Source organism: Danio rerio, chromosome 23 (genome assembly GCF_052040795.2).
Source record: "Danio rerio strain M-AB ecotype USA chromosome 23, GRCz13ab, whole genome shotgun sequence".
Classification (NCBI taxonomy): Eukaryota; Metazoa; Chordata; class Actinopteri; order Cypriniformes; family Danionidae; genus Danio; species Danio rerio.
This window is the reverse complement of record NC_141043.1, coordinates 44,302,300-44,322,485: the sequence shown is the minus strand read 5'-3', so window position 1 is coordinate 44,322,485 and position 20,186 is coordinate 44,302,300. Positions and strand designations below refer to the sequence as shown.

The following is a 20,186-nucleotide window of genomic DNA, read 5'->3' as shown; positions in this document are numbered from 1 at the left end:
TTGTTTATTTATTTAATTGTTTGTTTGCTCGTTTATTTACTTGCGTGCTAGTTTATTTGTTTAATTGTTGGTTTATTAAATAGTTTGTTTATTTACTTGCTTGCTTGTTTATTTATTCATTCATTCATTAAATTTTTTATTTATTTATTTGTTTATTTATTAGCTTAATTGTTCAGTTACTTGCTTGCTTGTTTATTTATTTATTTGTCTGTTGGTTTTTTAATTGTTGGTTTATTTATTTGTTAGTTTATTTGCTTGTTTATTTGTTTGTTTATTTGCTTGTTATTTAATTGTTTTTTTTTATTTGCTTAATTTTGGGCTTATTTAAATGTTTGTTTGTTTGTGTAATTGCTAGCTTCTTTATTTATTCAATAATTTATTGATTTAACTGTTTGTTTATTTATTACTTTATTTATTTGCTTGCTTTTTTGCTTATATATTTGCTTAATTGTTTATTTATTTGCTTGCTTATTTGTCTATTTATTTGCTTGCTTGTTTATTTGTTTATTTATTTGCTTGTTTGTTTATTTGTTTAATTGTTTGTCTATTCAATTGTTTGTTTATTTATTTGCTTGCTTGTTATAGATTTTTAAATTTATTTGTTAAATTGTTTGTTTATACAATTGTTTGTTTATTACTTTGCTTGCTTGCTTATTTATTCATACGTTTATTTATTTGTTTATTTATTTGCTTGTTTGTTTATTCAATTGTTTATTTTTTATTTGCTTGCTTGTTTATTTATTTATATATTCATTCATTTAATTGTTTGTTTGTTTATTAGTTTATTTATTTGCTCAATTATGTATTTATTTGTTTAATCATTTATTTGCTTGCTTGTGTATTTATTTATCTGTTTGATTATTTATTTATTTGTTTATTTTACACCATATCAGCAGCATTGTATATTTTCATGGTTACACTGGTAATAAATGTTCAATAAATTATTTAAAAACATAACAGCTTCTTAACAAACAAGCAACATACAGAAAAACATACAGATAGACAAACAAACAACAACACTGATAAATAATACAAAAAAAATTCTTCCAGGAGATACTTTTTTAAAACTATATGACCTTAAAATATTCAAAAATTCTCCAATATCATTTAATAATATACATTATATTAAAATGAGTGCTGCCAAATGATTAATTGCAATAATCACATCCAAGATAAAAATGTGTATTTACATATATATATATATATATATATATATATATATATATATATATATATATATATATATATATATATATATATATATATATATATATATATATATATATATATATATATATATATATATATATATATATATATACATATATGTGCACTGTGTATGTTTATGAATATATGTATAAATACACACACATAATTAAACAAATAATTTATAAAATAAACTCATATTTTTAAATAAACAAAAATATACACAGTATGCACACATATATTTTATAAATATTAACTTTCATGGTTCTATTTTAAAGTCTCCTACAATTGCCATAAAACTATCCAGCATTGTCTTTATAATGAAAACCATTTAATTTTCTCATAATAGCACTGCAGCATCAGCTCTTTTCTCTGTGCATGAAACGCTTTAAATTTTTTATTAAATAAATTAAATGCTTTAAATGTGTAGACACTGAAAGACATTGTCACCTGTGTTGCTGGTGGTCGTGGAGGGAGAGCTGGAGGAGGAGGCAACCAGCCACTTTTAGCACCTGACAGAGAAAAAAAATAATTCAGAAAGATATTGAAAAAAACATTCTGGCCTATTTAAAATAGCTATACTGATGCTCTTCATCAAGCCGGTTCACTCATTTCTAAAACAATCAGATTTGAATGAAGCTCAATACTATAAATGACTTTACAACCAATACATTTTACATATATATATATATATATATATATATTTTTTTTTTTTTCTCAAAAAATCCAGGCTGTCGTCAACGGATCAAATAGGCAAGGCAAGTTTATTTACATGACACATTTCATACACAATGGTAATTCAAAGTGCTTTACATAAACAAGAATAAAATATACAAGTATAAGAAATAAAAACAATTAATAAAAGTGATTAAACACAGATTAAAATGTGTCAAACAGTTTTTAAAGGAATGAAAAAGAAAAGAAAGACATACTAGTGCGATCTGTAGGACATAGCACAGTGCTCATTCAGTAAAGGCAGAGCTTAACAGATATGTGGCTAATGTTATGCTCTGCCTTTACACATTTTTAATATGAATGTGGCTAATGTTGGAGCACATCTGATCATTTCTGGAAGCTGATTCCAGCAGCGGGGGTCACAGTGGCTGAAGGCGGGTTCACCCTTCTTTGACTGAACTCTTGGAATTTCTAGTTAACTTGATCCTAAAGATCTGACTGATCTGTTAGGTTTGTATTCAGTGAGGTTTGTATCTGTAATGTATTGAGGTTCTAGGCCATTTAGTGATTTATAGACTAGTAATAATACTTTAAAATCTATTCTGAATGTAACTGGGAGCCAGTGTAAAGACAGGTGTGAAGTGCTCTGATATGCAAGTTCTGGTCAGAATCCAGGCCGCAGCGTTAAAGATAAATATATATATGGATAAATAAATCAAACTTAAAAATGAATTAATTTTTGTGTGCAATTGTGAACTGTTGTATAAACACAATATCACATGAGGAGCAGTGCCATATGGCTGTATATTGTCACTGGTGGGACACTAAGGCACTCAGCCTGTGGCCTCGAGTCAATGCATATATATATATATATATATATATATATATATATATATATATATATATATATATATATATATATATATATATATATATATATATATATATATATATATATATATATATATATATATATATATATATATATATATATATATATATATAAATATATAAATAAATATACAGTTGAAGTCAAAATTATTAGCCCCCCTGAATTATTGGACCGCATGTTTATTTTTTTCCCAATTTCTGTTTAATGGAGGGAAGATTGTTTCAGCACATTACTAAACAGAATAGTTTTAATAACTCATTTCTAATAACTGATTTATTTTATCTTTGCCATGATGACAGTAAATAATATTAGACTAGATATTTTTCAAGACACTTCTACACAGCTTAAAGTGACATTTAAAGGCTTAACTAGGTTAATTAGTTAAGCAAGTTATTGTATAACGATGGTTTGTTCTGTTGACTATCAAAAAAAAAAAATAGCTTAAAGAGGCTAATAATTGTATCCGTAAAATGATGTTTAAAAAATTTAAAACTGCTTTTCATTGTAGCCGAAATAAAACAAATAAGACTTTCTCCAGAAGAAAAAACATTATCAGACATACTGTGAAAATTTCATTGCTCTGTTTAACATCATTTGGGAAATATTTAAAAAAGAAGAAAAAAATTTGAAGGGGGGATAATAATTCTGACTTCAACTGTATATATATATATATCAACTGATAAATAATAATAATAATAATAATAATAATAATAAATAAGGATTTTAACCCTTCCAATTATAATTGTTTACAAATATAAACAAAAAAGTTTTACTGTTTGTTTTTTAATTACAATATATATATATATATATATATATATATATATATATATATATATATATATATATATATATATATATATATATATATATATATATATATATATATATTATTTTTATTTATCAGCACTAAAAACTACCACTCACACACATATAACTTACTCAGCATATACTGTTAAAAGCAAAATACTTTATGTTGGTGGGTTTTTATTTACTACTTTTGTCTTTTTTATTTTATTATTTATTTTTCTTTCTTTGCTGATGTAATATGTGAACAAAATATGTAAAACATAATCCTTTCTCCTGAATCTTTGTCTTCAATAAAACCTTAATTGACCAAAATCAAGCTTTTTAGCAAAGAGAAGTTTTAAGCACAATTTTAAACATTTTTTATTTGAAAGTCTAATTAAATCTATTGTTTGGTATGAATTTTTAACATTCAAGGGTCTACAGATACGAAAAAATAGACATTCTTGGCTAATTCTGGCACAGTTTACAGTAATGCTGATTCATATACATTGCCCCACACTCAAAAAAAAAAAAAAAAAAAAAATGATGTTTGCTGTTTGTTCAAACTACTTAAAACTATTGTTGTCATGATACTGGAATTCGGTACCAATCGGTACTGAAATTTAAAAAAAATTCCATTTCCTGCGAACATTTGAGCGATTTTGAGCCCGTTCTTAAACAGCTCTGATTTACCATTGTGTTCACGTGCTCAAAATAAAATGACTGTGACTGGCCGTGAAGGTCATCAGTTCACCAAACTCACTGTTTACTAAGTTTAACCACAGATACAGAGACATAGGAGCATTTTAACTTTAAAAGGTACTATTATTATTAAACATTCATTCATTTATTTTCCTTCAGCTTAGATCCTGATTTATCAGGGGCTGCCACAGTGGAGTGAACCACCAACTACTCTGGCATAATATTAAACAAATGAACTAAAAACCTGGTGTGCCTTGCTGGAGGAGCTTGTTGAGGTCGAGTGAGGAGGCGCGTGAGTGACTTTTCTGGGGTCGAGGAGGAGGCGTCGGCGGCTCCTCAACCTTCTTCATCGCATCATCAATAGACGTGCTGGAATACGACCTGAAGATAAAACACAAACACACACATTCGTTAGGTACAGTTATTAGCACTCCTGTAAATTAAAATTTTTTTAAATAATGTTTAACAGAGCAAGACATTTTTCACAGTATGTCTGATAATATTTTTCCTCTGGAGAAAGTCTTATTTGTTTTATTTCGGCTAGAATAATAGTGAAATATTTTTTTTAACCAATTTAGGGTCAATATTATTAGTCGCCTTAAGCTATATATTTTTTATTGTGTACAGAACAAACCATTGTTATGCATACCTTGCCTAGTTAAGTCTTTAAATATCACTTTAAGCTGAATACTACTATCTTGAAAAACATCTAGTCAAATATTATTTACTGTCATCATGGCAAGGATAAAATAAATCAGTTATTAGAAATGAGTTATTAAAATTATTATGTTTAGAAATGTGTTGAAAAAGAAATCTCTCTATTAAACAGAACTTGTGGAAAAAATATTTAAAAAAATAATTTAACAGTTTAATGCATATACCCAAATCCCACCCATAACTCATTAGGAGAATAGGGACAACCCTTTTAAACCATGTGCCTGGTGCCCAGACTGTTTTTCCCATCCTTAAAATGACAAATGTGGATTCGTGACCGCCCTATGTGAAACTGCACCATGCGTTTTAGACCATGCGCCAAGATCAGGGATTCTTAACCGGTGGGTCTTTGCGAATCCAGCAGGTGGGCGGCAAGATTACAATTTACTTAATTATTACACTATAGTTATTTGATTTTATTATTAAATATGTTTCATATAAAAATGATTGGTGTATTGGCATTTCCCATTTTCTGTTATTAATTACTTTGCTGCTAAAAGACTCTCACTTTAAAATACAGACTTAACCATGGCTGCACCTCCAACCGCTGCACGTCAAATAGGACTACATGCTCAACTGTATAAAGCAAACCATCATGCAAATGTTTAGGTAACAATGATTAGAGTTATAACCAGTGTGCTCGTGCCTCACGTCTACGACTCGTATCAGAGTCTCACATCTTCGTTGATTCACAAATAATGCATGCTCTTTTTGTGTGAATTCTTTTGTGAAAAATCGGCATAGTTGTCCAAATTTGTGTTTTATAACGCAAGTTCTAGTGTTTTATAATGGATGTGCGCCAATACAGGAGGTTCTAGCGAGACGCTGTGGTGCTTTAGTGGCCAATAATATCCTCAAAACACAACCCCCTTCAGATCGATGTGTTTAAACAGACTTAAAGTGTTTTTACTGTACTTTACTTTTTTTTTTTTTTTTTTTAATGGATAAGATCGAAAGATAAATAGTAGTCAGTCCAATTTAAAGCAGCAGCTTTTTTTGTCATCTTTGTCCTACAGGTTATTTATTAAAGAAAAGGTCCAAATACCCTGCAGTTGTAAAAAAAAAAAAAAAAAAAAAAACCTGACGAATTCAGGAGCTTTGAATCTGTGTTTTAATAAATAAATAAAAAATATATTATTGTATATTCTATATTTAAATTTTTATATACAGTTGAAGTCAGAATTATAAGCACACCTATTTATTTTTTCTCCAATTTCTGTTTAACGGAGAGAAGATTTTTTCAACACATTTCTAAATATAATAGTTTTAATAACCCATTTCTAATAACTGATTTATTTTATCTTTGTCATGAAGACAGTAAATAATATTTGACTAGATATTTTTCAAGACACTTCTATACAGCTTACAGTGACATTTAAAGGCTTAACTAGGTTAATTAGGTTAACTAGGCAGGTTCGGGTAATTAGGCAAGTTATTGTATAATGATGGTTTGTTCTGTAGACTATCGAAAAAAAAATAGCTTAAATTTTGACCTTAAAATGGATTTAAAAAAAATTAAAAACTGCTTTTATTCTAGCCGAAATAAAACAAATAAGACTTTCTCCAGAAGAAAAAATATTATCAGACACACAGTGAAAAATTCCTTGGGAAAATTTTTTTAAAAGAAATAAAAAATTCAAAAGGGGCAAATAAATTCTTCAAGTATATATATTTATAAATAATGTTTCGTTATTTTTATAAAAAGCTGTAGAAAAATAAGATAGTAATAGTATAAGCAAAATGAATGTTTTGCTGATAAATAAAGGTTTAAAATAAGCATTTTCTCTAGACAATCAGTAAGAAAAAATGTCAAAAGTGGACCTTCAAAAAAATGTTTGGAGAAGGAGGTGGGCCCCGAAGTGAAAAAGGTTGACCTAGATGGCCTAGATGAGTAAAATTGATCAATTTAATGCAATCCTAACAATACAGATTTCTAAAACCCAAACTTTTGAATGACAGTTCAGCAGTATGAAAATATAATTTTACCTGGGTCGTGTTCTCGACTTCATATTTGCATCAAGCTCTTGTGGGGAATCTGTACAATAAAAAAATCATATGGTAGAATACAGAAGTATTATTATTATTATTATTTTTTACCAAAAAAAAGCATTATACTCTAGTCAGACTTTAAACTTATTATTTAATCCCCTCATTCAGGCCTTTCTGTTTAGTAACACAGCCTAAAAAAACAAATAAAACATGCATTTCTTTTATTTACCCGTCATCCTCAAGAGAACTTGAAGCTTTAAGACGCCTCTGAACTGAACTGCTCTCTCTTACAGGAACGCTCAATCATAACACTAAAACATCAAACACACTCCACAGCTTTGATACTATCAAAACACACTCATCTGAAACAGGCCTTGAACACCTACAGCTGCGGCTCACATCTCCAACAAATCCCATCATGCACTGCACCGGCACCCAAGAAGACTCCAGATCAACAATAGATGATTCCCAATTCATCCACATACACTACTATCTAAAAGTATGCACTCTATGGGCTCTATTTAAACAATCTCTGAGGTCTAAAGAGCATGGCGCAAAAGCATTACGGGCATGTCTGAATCCCCTTTTGCCACTTTTTCAATTTTAAGGACGGAAAAATACAGTTTGCATGGTCTAACAGGATTGTGCTTATTCTCTTAATGAGCTATGGGTGTGTTTTGAGCATAACGTGCATTAAACCAATCAGAGGCTCATCTCCCATTCCACTTAAGAGTCAGTTGCATCACGCCATGGCCCATTTGCTATGTACAAGGTGGACTTTGTAAGTGGAAAAACTGAACTCTTCACTAGCGAGAAAACAGTTAAACAGAGCATCTGCAGCGTGAGGATAAAGAACGAGCCTCCTCCATTTGGCCTCTTAACATTCTCTTTACTTCATTTTAACTCTTTACTCCTTTACTTTCGTGGATTAGGAAATGGTGTTGTACGGTCTCCACTGAAGACTTCCATCAGCCTACATATTTAATTTCGTCTGTTAAGCACAAAGATTTGTTTCAAAACTATTACCAAATTCAGTTCTAATTTCCAGCAAACAAATAAATGTACAATAATAACGAAGTATGGTCAAGAGTTATATCCAAACACACGTCCTATTCTTCTGCTCCATATGGTGATGCTTATGTCTCCAAAACACAACAGGTGGACAAATCTAACACAAAGTGAGTCCACACAGTGGCACAAATGGATTTTCTATTTAAACAACATGGTGCAAACCTTGAAAATGACAGTTGCACTGGCCTGAAAAAAGCAACAAATCGCGCCAAACACGTCAGGGTGTATGATAGGGCCCTACATGTTTACTATACTATAGTTACTATAATTTGAAACACACAATTTTTCCCCCTAAAACAACTAGGACAGATTACGGAGCCCCTAAAGTGACATGCAAAAAAAATAATAATAATGAAGACTATCGCGTGCGCACAACATATGAATCGTGTGCGGACGACATAGATATTCACTACCTGACAAACGTCTTCGTCAATCGCATTTGTGAGAGCAACAAATAATAACTGGAAATTTAGTTGATCATCAAGTGGCAGAAGGTCGATTTTTTAGATGAATCATCTGTTGAACTGCATCCCAACCATCACAAATATTGCAGAAGACCTACTGGAACCCACACGGACCCAAGATTCTCACAGAAATCAGTCAAGTTTGGTGAAGGAAAAATCATGGTTTGTGGTTACATTCAGTATGGGGGCGTGCGAGAGATCTGCAGAGTGGATGGCAACATCAACAGCCTGAGGTATCAAGACATTTGTGCTGCCCATTACATTACAAACCACAGGAGAGGGCAAATTCTTGTTCTTTATATTCTATATTGGACATTATTACTGTTAAGTGACAAGTAATTTGTCTAAGCAAAATCAGACCTTTCTGTCCTAATTAAATCATTAAAAGTCAAAGGCATGATCATATTTTATTGTGGTAAAATAAGTGTAATCTAGAGGCCTTTACCTTTCATATAAGCCACTTCTGATACCAAATGATCAACTAGAAGTCCAGTTATTATTTGTTGTTCAACTTGCATAGACAACAAGATTTTTGTCAGGTAGTGTACATATTGCGTAATAATAAGTCTTTATATTTATTTAATTGTTTTGCACATGTCACATTAGGGACTCATGACATGTGTCTTGTAACCAACACAAGAAAAATAAAGAATTTCATAAGAATAATCTTGAAAGCAAAGTGCACATCAGCATTGGATCTGATCTGAAGTAATAAAACGTGGAGAGAACAGGATTATTTGTTAACTCCAGGGATCAGGGATATTCAATAAATATGAGCTGTTATTGGATCAGAGCAGATGCACGAAATGTTAGAACAAAAGGTCAGCGCTGTGGATAAAACAGGATCTGCGTCCACACCCAGAGGCTGGAAAACATCACAAAATAACAAACACACAGACGCTGGACGACAATTCAGTGTGATGTGAACAGGCTGATTCACTGATGCATGTGTTTTAATCAGAATTCATCTCATCATTTGACCGCAATAAAGGGATAATTCAGTCAGGAATGAGAACATTTTGCTGTTATTTATTTCACATTTATTACTACTGTCACTGTCGTTTTTCCTATGCGCTGAAATAAAAAAAGTTTAAAAAGATTTTTTTTTAAAGTAAGTGGTTGCAAACAATATATATGCCCTGAAATTAAACAAACAAATTAAATAAATATATATATTTATTATAATATAATTTACATTTAATCCAATATAATAAATGTAATAAGGTATAATATATTATGATGAAATTTACATATAATAAAATATAACTAACATAATAAGGTATAAAATAATTTACATAAAATCAAATGTAATAAATACAATAAGGTATAATATAATGTAATGTAATGTAATATAATATAATATAATATAATATAATATAATATAATATAATATAATATAATATAATATAATATAATATAATATAATTTAGATGTATTAAAATATAATAAAAATAATAAGGTATTGCTTCCCAGAGATGGAATGCAGCTGGAAGGGCACCCGCTGCGTAAAACATGAGCTGGAAAAGTTGGTGGTTCATTCCATTGTGGCGACCCCAGATTAATAAAGAGACTAAGCCGAAAAGAAAATGAATGAATGAATAATGTAATATAATATAATATGATATAATATAATATAATATAATATAATATAATATAATATAATATAATATAATATAATTGAATTGAATTTACATATAATAAAATATAATAAACATAATAAGGTATAATATAATATAATTTACATATAACAAAATTTTATAAATATATTAAGATAATATAACATAATAAAATATAATTAACATAATATTCCCCAGAGATAGGTTGCGGCTGGAAGGGCATCCGCTGCGTAAAAACTTGCTGGATTAGTTGGCGATTCATTCCGCTGTGGCCACCCCGGATTAACAAAGGGACTAAGCCGACAAGAAAATGAATGAATAATTGAAATAACATAATAAAGTATAATATAATATAATATAATATAATATAATATAATATAATATAATATAATATAATATAATATAATATTATATAATAAAACTTACATATAATAAAATATAATAAACATAATGAGATATAATATAATATAATTTTAAAAAATATATAATTTACATATAATAAACTAAAATATAATAAAATTTACATATTATAAAATATATTAATTATAATAAGGTATAATATAATGTACTTAAAATATAATATAATATAATATAATATAATATAATATAATATAATATAATATAATATAATATAATAAATTAGACAATGTGTTGACAATTAAAATTCTCTGCTTTATTCCTCCATAACAACTATTTTTATAAAAGAAGATACGCTGAAGAATGTTGAAAACCTTTCGCTATTGACTTCTACAGTATTTTTCTCCCACAATGGATGTCAATGGAAACCGGTTTCCAACATTCTTCAAGATATCTTCTTTAGAGTTCAGCAGAAGAAGCAATGAATGAGAAAATATTAGTTTCTGTGTGACTTTTATGGTATTAAGTAAGAGTAGAGCAGATGTAAATGAGCGTCAGTGTTCAGTGTGGTGTCTGAGGACAGAAAGTCACCTGGTTTTAAAGCGCTGACTCGCTGCATTGGCTTTTCATGCGGCTCTGGAACTCTCTTTGGGCTGATCTCTGCTGACACAGCAATAAAAAACTGACTGTAAGAGCTGAGAAACAAGAACGTCTACAGAGAAAAGTCAATGAGTTTATGATAAAAATGATAAAGATGCTCAAAAGATGACAAGACGAACATACACTGAATGAAATATTTAATAAAATGATTGATTAATTTCACACTGCTACATTACTATTAGTCATTACTGCTAGTTGCAACCAGGTTTAGGGCTCTATTTTGACGGTTCATGCGCAGAGCGCAAAGCACAGGGCTCAAACGCTTTCAGGGCGTGTCAGAACACATTTTTGCTAATTTACGGACGGGAAAATCTGCTTTGTGCCATGGCGCATGGTCTAAAAGGGTTGAGTTTATTTTCTTAATGAGTTATAGGTGTGTTTTGAGAATAAACCAATTAGAGTCTCATCTCCCATTCCCTTTAAGAGTCAGCTACGTTGCGCCAAGATCGCATTCGCTATTTACAGGACGTAAAGTAAGTCTAAGTGGAAAAACTGAGCAATTCACTAGCAAACAGTTAACAGTTTTTTTTTTAACAGAAAACTGTTAAACAGAGCATCTACTGCATGAGAATGAGAGATAAATGATCTACTTTCACTTTCGCTCTTGGATAGGGAAACCTTTACGCACAGACATCAATTAGTCTATAAATAATTATTTGCGTAGTTATGCGCAAATATTCGTTTTTAAAACTATTTCTAAATTCAGTTCTAATTTCCAGCCAACGAATAAATGAACAATAATAATGAAGTGTGCTCAAAAACCTGAGTTATATCCAAATACACATGCTGTGCCCCATATGGTCTAAAACCTGACAGGTGGACAAATCTAAGCTTGTTTATAATAAAACAAACATAAATATGGATATAATAAATAATACTGCTAATAATAATAACATTATACAAAAGCAAATTGTTATGAAAAATCGACCTTCTGCCACTTTTCCAAATGATTAACTAGAGGTCAAGTTATTATTTGTTGCTCTTACAACAGGGCTCGACGACAAGACTTTTGTCAGGTAGTGAATATACAAATATATCTTAACAATATTATAAGTGGACTTCAGAGAATAGTCCAAGCAAAAAAGGCAGCTCCTGACCATTTTAACTCACTCAGATTATTAGTAGCTAATGTAATGACATTTAAACGTTTAAAGTGAGACTATTAAGCTAATTCGTGATATATTATGATAATATTTTCATTGAGGTCTGACATTACCCGGTTTCCTGCTTTCATCTCTGGTGTCCTGTTTAGTGGTCACACCAGGTCTAGAGGTCACCTGCAGGTCAACTGAGCCCATTTCCTGTTTGGGAAAATGAAAAAGCCAGCAACAAATGACTGATGTGAGCTCATGTAGAGGTTTTACTCTGTTGTATGCTGGATGAGTTGGATTATTTTTTTGGCTTATGGAGATTATATCTCATATGAGACTCATTAGCACCATCTGCCTTCAGCTCAAAAATGAGAGAGCTTTGTTTTTTCATTTGCTCAGAATATCTGTCTTTGTTTTCTCTTTAACTGATGCAAATTGCTTTATATATCAGCTAAAAGGGAATAACAAAGACATTAACAGAATAAACCATTGTAAACTAAAAATAACCACTAAACATAGTTTTTATTATCTGAGGTTTAGCTGATATTTAATAATGCATAAATTTAATCTTTAAAAACATCTTGATATTAATAATTAATGTAAGGGTAATTAATAAGATCATAAAAATGTTAATTAGGCACAAAAAACTATATATATATATATATATATATATATATATATATATATATATATATATATATATATATATATATATATATATACTTAAAGGCTAATTCAACACACTGAGAAATACACTATAAAACTGTGCAAATTGTGTTTAAGATTATCTGAATATTATTTTATAAAATATGTGATTTATGATACTCTTATACACTCACTGGCCACTTTATTAGGTACAGTTGTCCAATTGCTCGTTAACGCAAATTTCTAATCAGACAATCACATTGCAGCAACTCAATGCATTTATATATGAAGACATGGTCAAGACAATCTGCTGCAGTTCAAACCAAGCATTCGAATGGGGAAGAAAGGTGATTGAACGTGGCATGGTTGTTGGTGCCAGACTAGCTGGTCTGAGTATTTTAGAAACTGCTGATCTACTGGGATTTTCTTAAACAACTATCTCTACAGAGAATGGTCCGAAAAAGAGAAAATATTCAGTAAGTGGAGGTTCTGTGGGCGCAAATGCCTTGTTGATGACAGAGGTCAAAGGAGAATGGCCAGACTGATTCCAGGTGATTGAAAGGCAACAGTAACGCAAATAACCACTCATTCAGCCGAGGTCTGCAGAAGAGCATCTCTGAACACGTCCAACCTTGTTGCAGAAGACCACAACGGGTGTCACTCCTGTCAGCCAATGACAGGAAACTGAGGCTACAATTCACGCAGGCTCAACAAAATTGGACAATAGAAGATTGGAAAAATGTTGTCTGGTCTGATGAGTCTCCATTTCTGCTGCGACATTTGGATGGTAGGGTCAGAATTTGGCTTCAACAACATGTCAGCATGGTTTCATCCATGGTTTAATGGTGTGGTGGATACTTTCTTGTCACACTTTGGGCCCATTAGTACCAACTGAGCGTCGTATCAACGCTACAGCCTACCTGATTATTGTTTCTGACCATGTCCATCCCTTTATGACCATAGTGTACACATCTTCTGATGGCTACTTCCAGCAGGATAACGTGTCATGTCATAAAGCATGAGTCATCTCAAGTTTCTTGAACATGACAATGTGTTCACTGTACTCAAATGGCCTCCACAGTCACCATATCTCAATCCAATAGAGCACCTTTGGGATGTGGTGGAACGTGAGATTCACATCATGGATGTGCAGCAGACAAATCTGCAGCAACTGCATGATGCCATCATGTTAATATGGACCAAAATCTCTGAGGAATATTTCCAGTACCTTGTTGAATCTATGCCACAATGGATTAAGGCAGTTCTGAAGGCAATAGGGGGTCGAAGCTGGTACCAGTAAGGTGTACCTAATAAAGTGGCCAGTGAGTGTATTTTTTTTTTTAATGTATAATTAGAAACAACAGCTGACTACGAAAACATCTGCTATTAAAATTGTTTTTGCTGCATTGCCATTATTGTGAGCAGATCACCATGCCAAAAGAGCATTTTAATATTTGTAAAATATTGAAAGAAAGAGACAGAAAAGAGACAGAATGAAATGTACTGAACACTAAGATCTTGGCGTAAATGTTGCATGAATGTTTTCTCACCAGCTGATTTGCTCCAGGCATCATATTATCATCAAAGACGATGAGAGGTTGAGTCGCCTGTAAAACAATACTCACATATAAAGCTCTGTCCAAACCTGTCAGAACTTTCTACTGATTGCTTCATAAAAAAATATACAGGATGAAAAACACAGGGCAGTTTAAAGGGGACCTATTATGCAAAAAAATCACTCTTAAATGGGGTTTCAGCACAGTAGTGCGGCAACAGTGCATGAATATGTCCAGCTTTAAATGGTAGAAATTCATTATTTTAATTGATTAAATCACAGTTGATAAAAACAGTCTGCAGAAACACTTTGATTGACATTCCCCCTTTGTACATGTCATCAGACAGGCAAAGCCACTGGAGACTGTCTCTCCCTCATTAGCATAGTGACAGAATCCTGACAGTCTTGTTTTGGAGGCCAGGCCACTAGTCCTGTGCTCTCTTGTCTTGTATATTGTGAAAACTCGAGCCGAGCACTCATAACCTGTCTTAGGCTGTGTCCGAACTCGCCTACTATTTAGTAGGTACTGTATTTGAATTTAAACGTACTATTCGGCTGTTAAAAAAGTACATTGTATGCGGTATACATGTGAGCAGTATGAATGGAATTCATAGGTAAATTAAGTACACAATCAAGTGCACACAGCATGCCATATCATCAGATAATTATAAGAAATAAACCCAAAAAGCAACTGACTGTGTAAAGCCACATAAAACAAAACAAAAATATGATATATATGCCGAGTTCAGCGGTTAATCAGCCGGAATCAGCTAAGGTGAAGTGACGGCCTGGCTGTCACTCAAGTGGCCACGCCTTTAACTATGCAGACTTAATATAACTTAATAAAAACAAAACCAGGCTGTAAACTCCTTTTATTCTGCTGTAAAGTCGGCCATTTTAATAGTGGGCTCAATAGAAATGTGCTCCATATGAAGCCAGGACTAGCGGAATTTCAATGAATTGCAGTTTCAGTTACTTCAGTATTTGTTTCACGAGGGAGAGCGGGAGGTTGTCGCTTAGTCCCACCCTTTTAATCCAATTATTAGTTAATTCTGTTCACCAGGGGCCTCATGTACGAAGACTTGCGTGGAAATCATACTAAAACATTGTGTACGCACAAAGCTGTAAATGTGCGCACGCAGAAAAAAATTCAGATGTATGAAACACTGCGTACGCCGAATCCCACGCATATTCTTTTGTACATCTGAATGAACGTGAAACAGAGCGCAACATGCACGAGCGCAAAACCCCTCCCTGCCTCCTCCCCCGTATGAATATGCTAATGACTATACTTTGGCAAAACCCAACGAAAAAGCAACGGCAAAAGCAAGCAAAAAGAGAAACTTTGAACAGAATGTGAATTGGAGGTGCTGCTTTCGGAGATAGACCGATAACGGTGTTATTTGCAAGTTTGTTCTCCGGAATTAACAACAAAAGAAAAAAATTTAGTGGGAGAGTTTAGCTGATGGGGTTAACACAGTTGGGTCTGAACATCGCAGAGTGAATTAAAAAGGAAATAATGTGGTTTATATCTGTAAAATGTTACAACACTCTTAAGAGTTTCAGTGGCGCGCTCGTAAGACGTATGTGAACATGTTTTGACACGTTCGAGCATGAACTCGATTCGAATCCAGCGTCTGATGAACTCTTTCTTCTTTTTCCCCCCGCTACATATCAGATTTTGCCCACTATTTATCACGAGAAAGACAAGTAGGAATCATTAATAAGTCTGTGCATCATATCTTATTTGCACATTTATTGAATGGAAATGTTTCTGATTCACGCATGCAAATTCATCTTTAGACGGTGCCTTTATAGCAGTGTGCGTGCAGTAGATCCCTCCCATTACATTGGGAAAACAGCCGACCGCTGCAAATTGCGCTTTAATGTTTAGCTGGTCAACTGTATGGTATGGAAACCTTATATACCTGCTAGATGAACCCGTCTCATACAGCTGCCATTGCAAGGCTCAGACACTTTGTAGAGTGCAATTTAACACAACTGCCTCTAGGAGTCGCCAATGGAAATAAAACAGACACGCACAAAAAATGTGCGTACGCCAGCCATGAAGCTGGCGTGGAGCTGCGCACATTCCCACGTTCAGTTCATCGTTAGTAAATCCAAACGTGAGCGATTCTGAGCGTGAAACCTGGCGTACGCAAAGTTTTTGTGCGTACGCAGCGTTGATACATGAGGCCCCAGTTGTTTCTTAATTTGCTCCCATTTATAGTCTCCTCATGTCTGCTGTCCTGTGTCAGTTTGTCATACGCCGTTTATTCATCCTGCCTTGTCTAGTCTTGTTCCAGCCCTGATCCCAGCCAGCCTGCCCAGTTAAGTTTGTTTATTTATTTGTTAATGTTTTCCCCCTTGGGGTTGTTTTTGTTGCCTTTTTGCTTGATTTTTATAATTACTAAACACCCCATTTAAGTTCTGCAATTGTGTCCTCGTCCTTTCCTCAAACTCAAAAGTGATATAGACAGCCCTGAGTGAGAAGCAGCCCTCTGCCATTAGAGTTTTCACAGTGTACCTGCTGAAGATGATGTCAGTGACTATATAAACATGGAGTTTTTGGATGCACAAATTCATTGTAGTTTTTCACAGAGATAACATTAGTCCTGCTTTGAATCTGCCACTATGCTGACGCACAGGCATTTGTAGCTCCGCCCTCTTTTAAAAAGAACTCAATCTCATTTGAATTTAAAGCGACAATCACCAAAACAAGCCAATATTGATCAAAGCCTAAAAGCGTCAGTTTCAAAGTGTTATACAACATTATTTGTGGGGTATTTTGAGCTAAAACTTCACATACACCCTCTAAGCACATCAGATATTTATTTTTGCATCTTGTATAATGCATAATAGGTCTAGATGTCCAATAAGATGTCTGCATAGAGTTCAAAATGTTCAACCTCAGATGGTGCTGCTGTAACCACCGGTTCCTGAAAGCCTGGTCTCAGTGAAGCGGGAAGAGTTTCAGGAAGAAGGTAGCCATTTTTCCGTGCCACGATGAGATGGAAGGCAGTGCAGAACTCTGGGAAAGTGAGAGCGCCGTCTTTGTCAACGTCGCTCAGCTCCCTGAAAAACATCCAATGAAATGGAGATATTGTTAGGAGATAGCTATCATTACATCCACCTCTTGTTATGTGTATTGTAGAAAATGCTTAATGGTAACACCAAGACGGTGTTGTCAGATTGGGTGGTTTCCTGCCCAATTGAGCGGTTTTGAATTTGATTGTGCGGGTTAAAAATTGACAAAATTTGGGCGGTTTTGAAACGTAATTTTTTTTATATGACAGTTTTTTATGAAAGTCAACCCAAGCTCATTCTGAAAACGTAGCCCCGTGGACGTTTCTGGAGACCGCGATTTACATGGCCGGAGGTATGTATGGCTGCATTTAGTTTTTTCAAGCGAACGCTACAAGGCTTTCCCGCCGCAACCAGTTTGTCCGGTTAGCTCATCGTGTTACGTCAGTGGAGTGGAGGCCCGGAGGAAAATCCGAAAACGTGGTCAAAATCAGACGAGGGCTTTTCTTTTTCTGGTCTGCCCAGTCAATCGTTCAGTCATTCAGTCAGTCAGTCAGTAAGTCAGTTGGACAGACGGTTGCTCGACAGTGGCTTCCGCTGGCTTTTTACATGAGAACAGCGAGAGGCGAAAAAGCACACACAGCGGACTCTCGCGGATTCCCTAAAACAGTTCGCCGGGGTCGGCAGGGCTACACTTCCAGAATGAGCCTGGGTTGGTTAAAGTAACTAGGTTAATTTCGATTTATTCATTCATTAATTTTCTTTCCGGCTTAATCCCTTTGTTAATTAGAGGTCGCCACAGTGAAATAAACTGCAAACTTATCCAGCATATGTTTTACGCATCGGATCCCCTTCCAGCTGCAACCTAGTACTGGGAAAAATCCATACACTAATTCCTTCACCCACATACACTACGATCAATTTAGCTTACCCAATTCACCTATAGCACATGTCAGGAATCAAAAAAGTCATGTGATTTAGTTTTAACAGATCATAAAAGATGATAAAAATGAGTGTGATGGGATGACATTAATGGATAAACCAGCATTTCAAGCTCATTTCATCTCATGTGAAATGTTGTTTTGCTCCTTTTAAAACGCCTCAGACAAAGGGCCCTATCATACACCCGGTGCAAGGTGCGACGCAATTGTTGTTTGCTAGTTTTAGCTCGGCACAGGAGTCATTATGACATGCCATGCTGTTTAAATAGCAAATGCATTTGCGCTCATATGTGCACCCATAGGAGTTCTGATCTGAAAAAGGAGGTGTGTTAAGGCGCATTGCTGGTGCGTTGCTATTTTGAGGAACTTAAATAGACGGTTCAATAGACCAGCTCAAAGCTGTAAATATCGTAATATAAAAAAGTAATTAAAATATTACAAAAAATACAATTTTCTAGCCTACATAAATATAAAAAACACTGCCTTCATGCTTTCTTCATCTCGGAAGGCTTTTTCAGTTTATTCATGACAATTTGCTTTTGTATAATGTTATTATTAGTTGTAGTATTATTTATTAAATGCATATTTATATTTGTTTTATTAAAATTAAGCTTAGATTTGTCCACCTGTCAGCATGTGTATTTGGATATAACTCAGTTTTTTGACCACACTTAACTATTACTGTTCATTTATTCGTTTGCTGGAAATTAGAACTGAATTTAGAAATTCTCTCGTTCTCTCCTGTAGATGCTCTGTTTAACTGTTTTCTCACCAGTAAAGTGTTCAGTTTTTCCACTTACAAAGTCTGCCATGTAAATAGCAAATGCACTATGGCGCGGTGCAACTGACTCTTAAAGGGAATGGGAGATGAGACTCTGATTGGTTTATTCTCAAAACACACCTATAACTCATTAAAAGAATACGCTCAACCCTATTTGACCATGTGCCACAGCGCAAGACGGATTTTTCCATCCTTAAAACAGCAAAAGTGGATTCTGACACGCCCTGAATGCTTTTGTGCCCTGCGCTTTGGACTTTGCGCATGGATTGTCAAAATAGAGCCCAAAGTCTGTGACCACAGTGGTTCAGTATTATCATTATTATATTATTATTACCCCCAGAACTGTCTTGAGCATCTGTCTGCACTCCCACAGAGCATCTCATGCCTCCAAAAGCCACCGCATTGCGTTTATTAAGCGTCATCTTCAGAGATGCAACTCATTTATTGCAGAAGAAAGAAGGCAAACAGTGGCTTCTCCTAACACTGCAAATTACATTTTTCTTTTTGATTTTTGTGTCAGTTTAACAAACAGTGACGATTTTGTTCTCTTTGACTCATTACATAGAAAAGCTGCTTTATTTGCAAATGTTTTATGCATTATTTCAGTTTTGTGCACACGTTTAATTTGCATATTCAAATGGAAACATAGCTGGTGTATGTAAGCAGAACTTGGGCTTTATACTCACCATATATGAGATAACTCTGGAATCGGAAGCTTGGACTTGGTGAAGAAGTTTTTTGCAACAGCTCCTGCAAGAAAAAAAAAGCCAATTAAAAAAATGAAACTGTCAACATTAACAGTAACACCTCCACCGCGGTGACTGAAGCTCTGCACAAGACTTTTGGCCAGCGGAGAAATTAAAATGGTCGTGCCCAACTGAGTCTGGTTCTCTCAAGGTTTTTTTTCTTCACTCCCATCAGGTGAAGTTTTTTTTTCCCTCTCCGCTGTCGCCACTGGCTCGCATGGTTCAGGATTGGTAGAGCTACGCATCGATGAATTTGCTCTTCAGTGTTTGA

General features: G+C 33.6%; 1 protein-coding gene across 16 annotated transcripts in view; it reads right to left on the bottom strand.

The window, feature by feature from the left end:
* reps2 (RALBP1 associated Eps domain containing 2) overlaps positions 1–20,186 on the bottom strand; it is a 96,660-nt gene that overhangs the window by 29,129 nt on the left and 47,345 nt on the right. For all 16 annotated transcript variants that reach the window (XR_015523963.1, XR_015523969.1, XR_015523975.1 and 13 more), the window contains exons 7-14: positions 19,856–19,919; positions 17,333–17,498; positions 14,419–14,475; positions 12,349–12,433; positions 11,064–11,132; positions 6,962–7,010; positions 4,506–4,642; positions 1,657–1,718 (exon numbers count right to left, since the gene is read on the bottom strand). Coding sequence is in view for 2 of the 16 variants with exons in the window: in XM_087307762.1 (XP_087163888.1) it covers positions 1,657–1,718; positions 4,506–4,642; positions 6,962–7,010; positions 11,064–11,132; positions 12,349–12,433; positions 14,419–14,475; positions 17,333–17,498; positions 19,856–19,919 (689 nt within the window). In the remaining 14 variants the exon portion in view is untranslated. The remainder of the gene's footprint in view (positions 1–1,656; positions 1,719–4,505; positions 4,643–6,961; positions 7,011–11,063; positions 11,133–12,348; positions 12,434–14,418; positions 14,476–17,332; positions 17,499–19,855; positions 19,920–20,186) is intronic.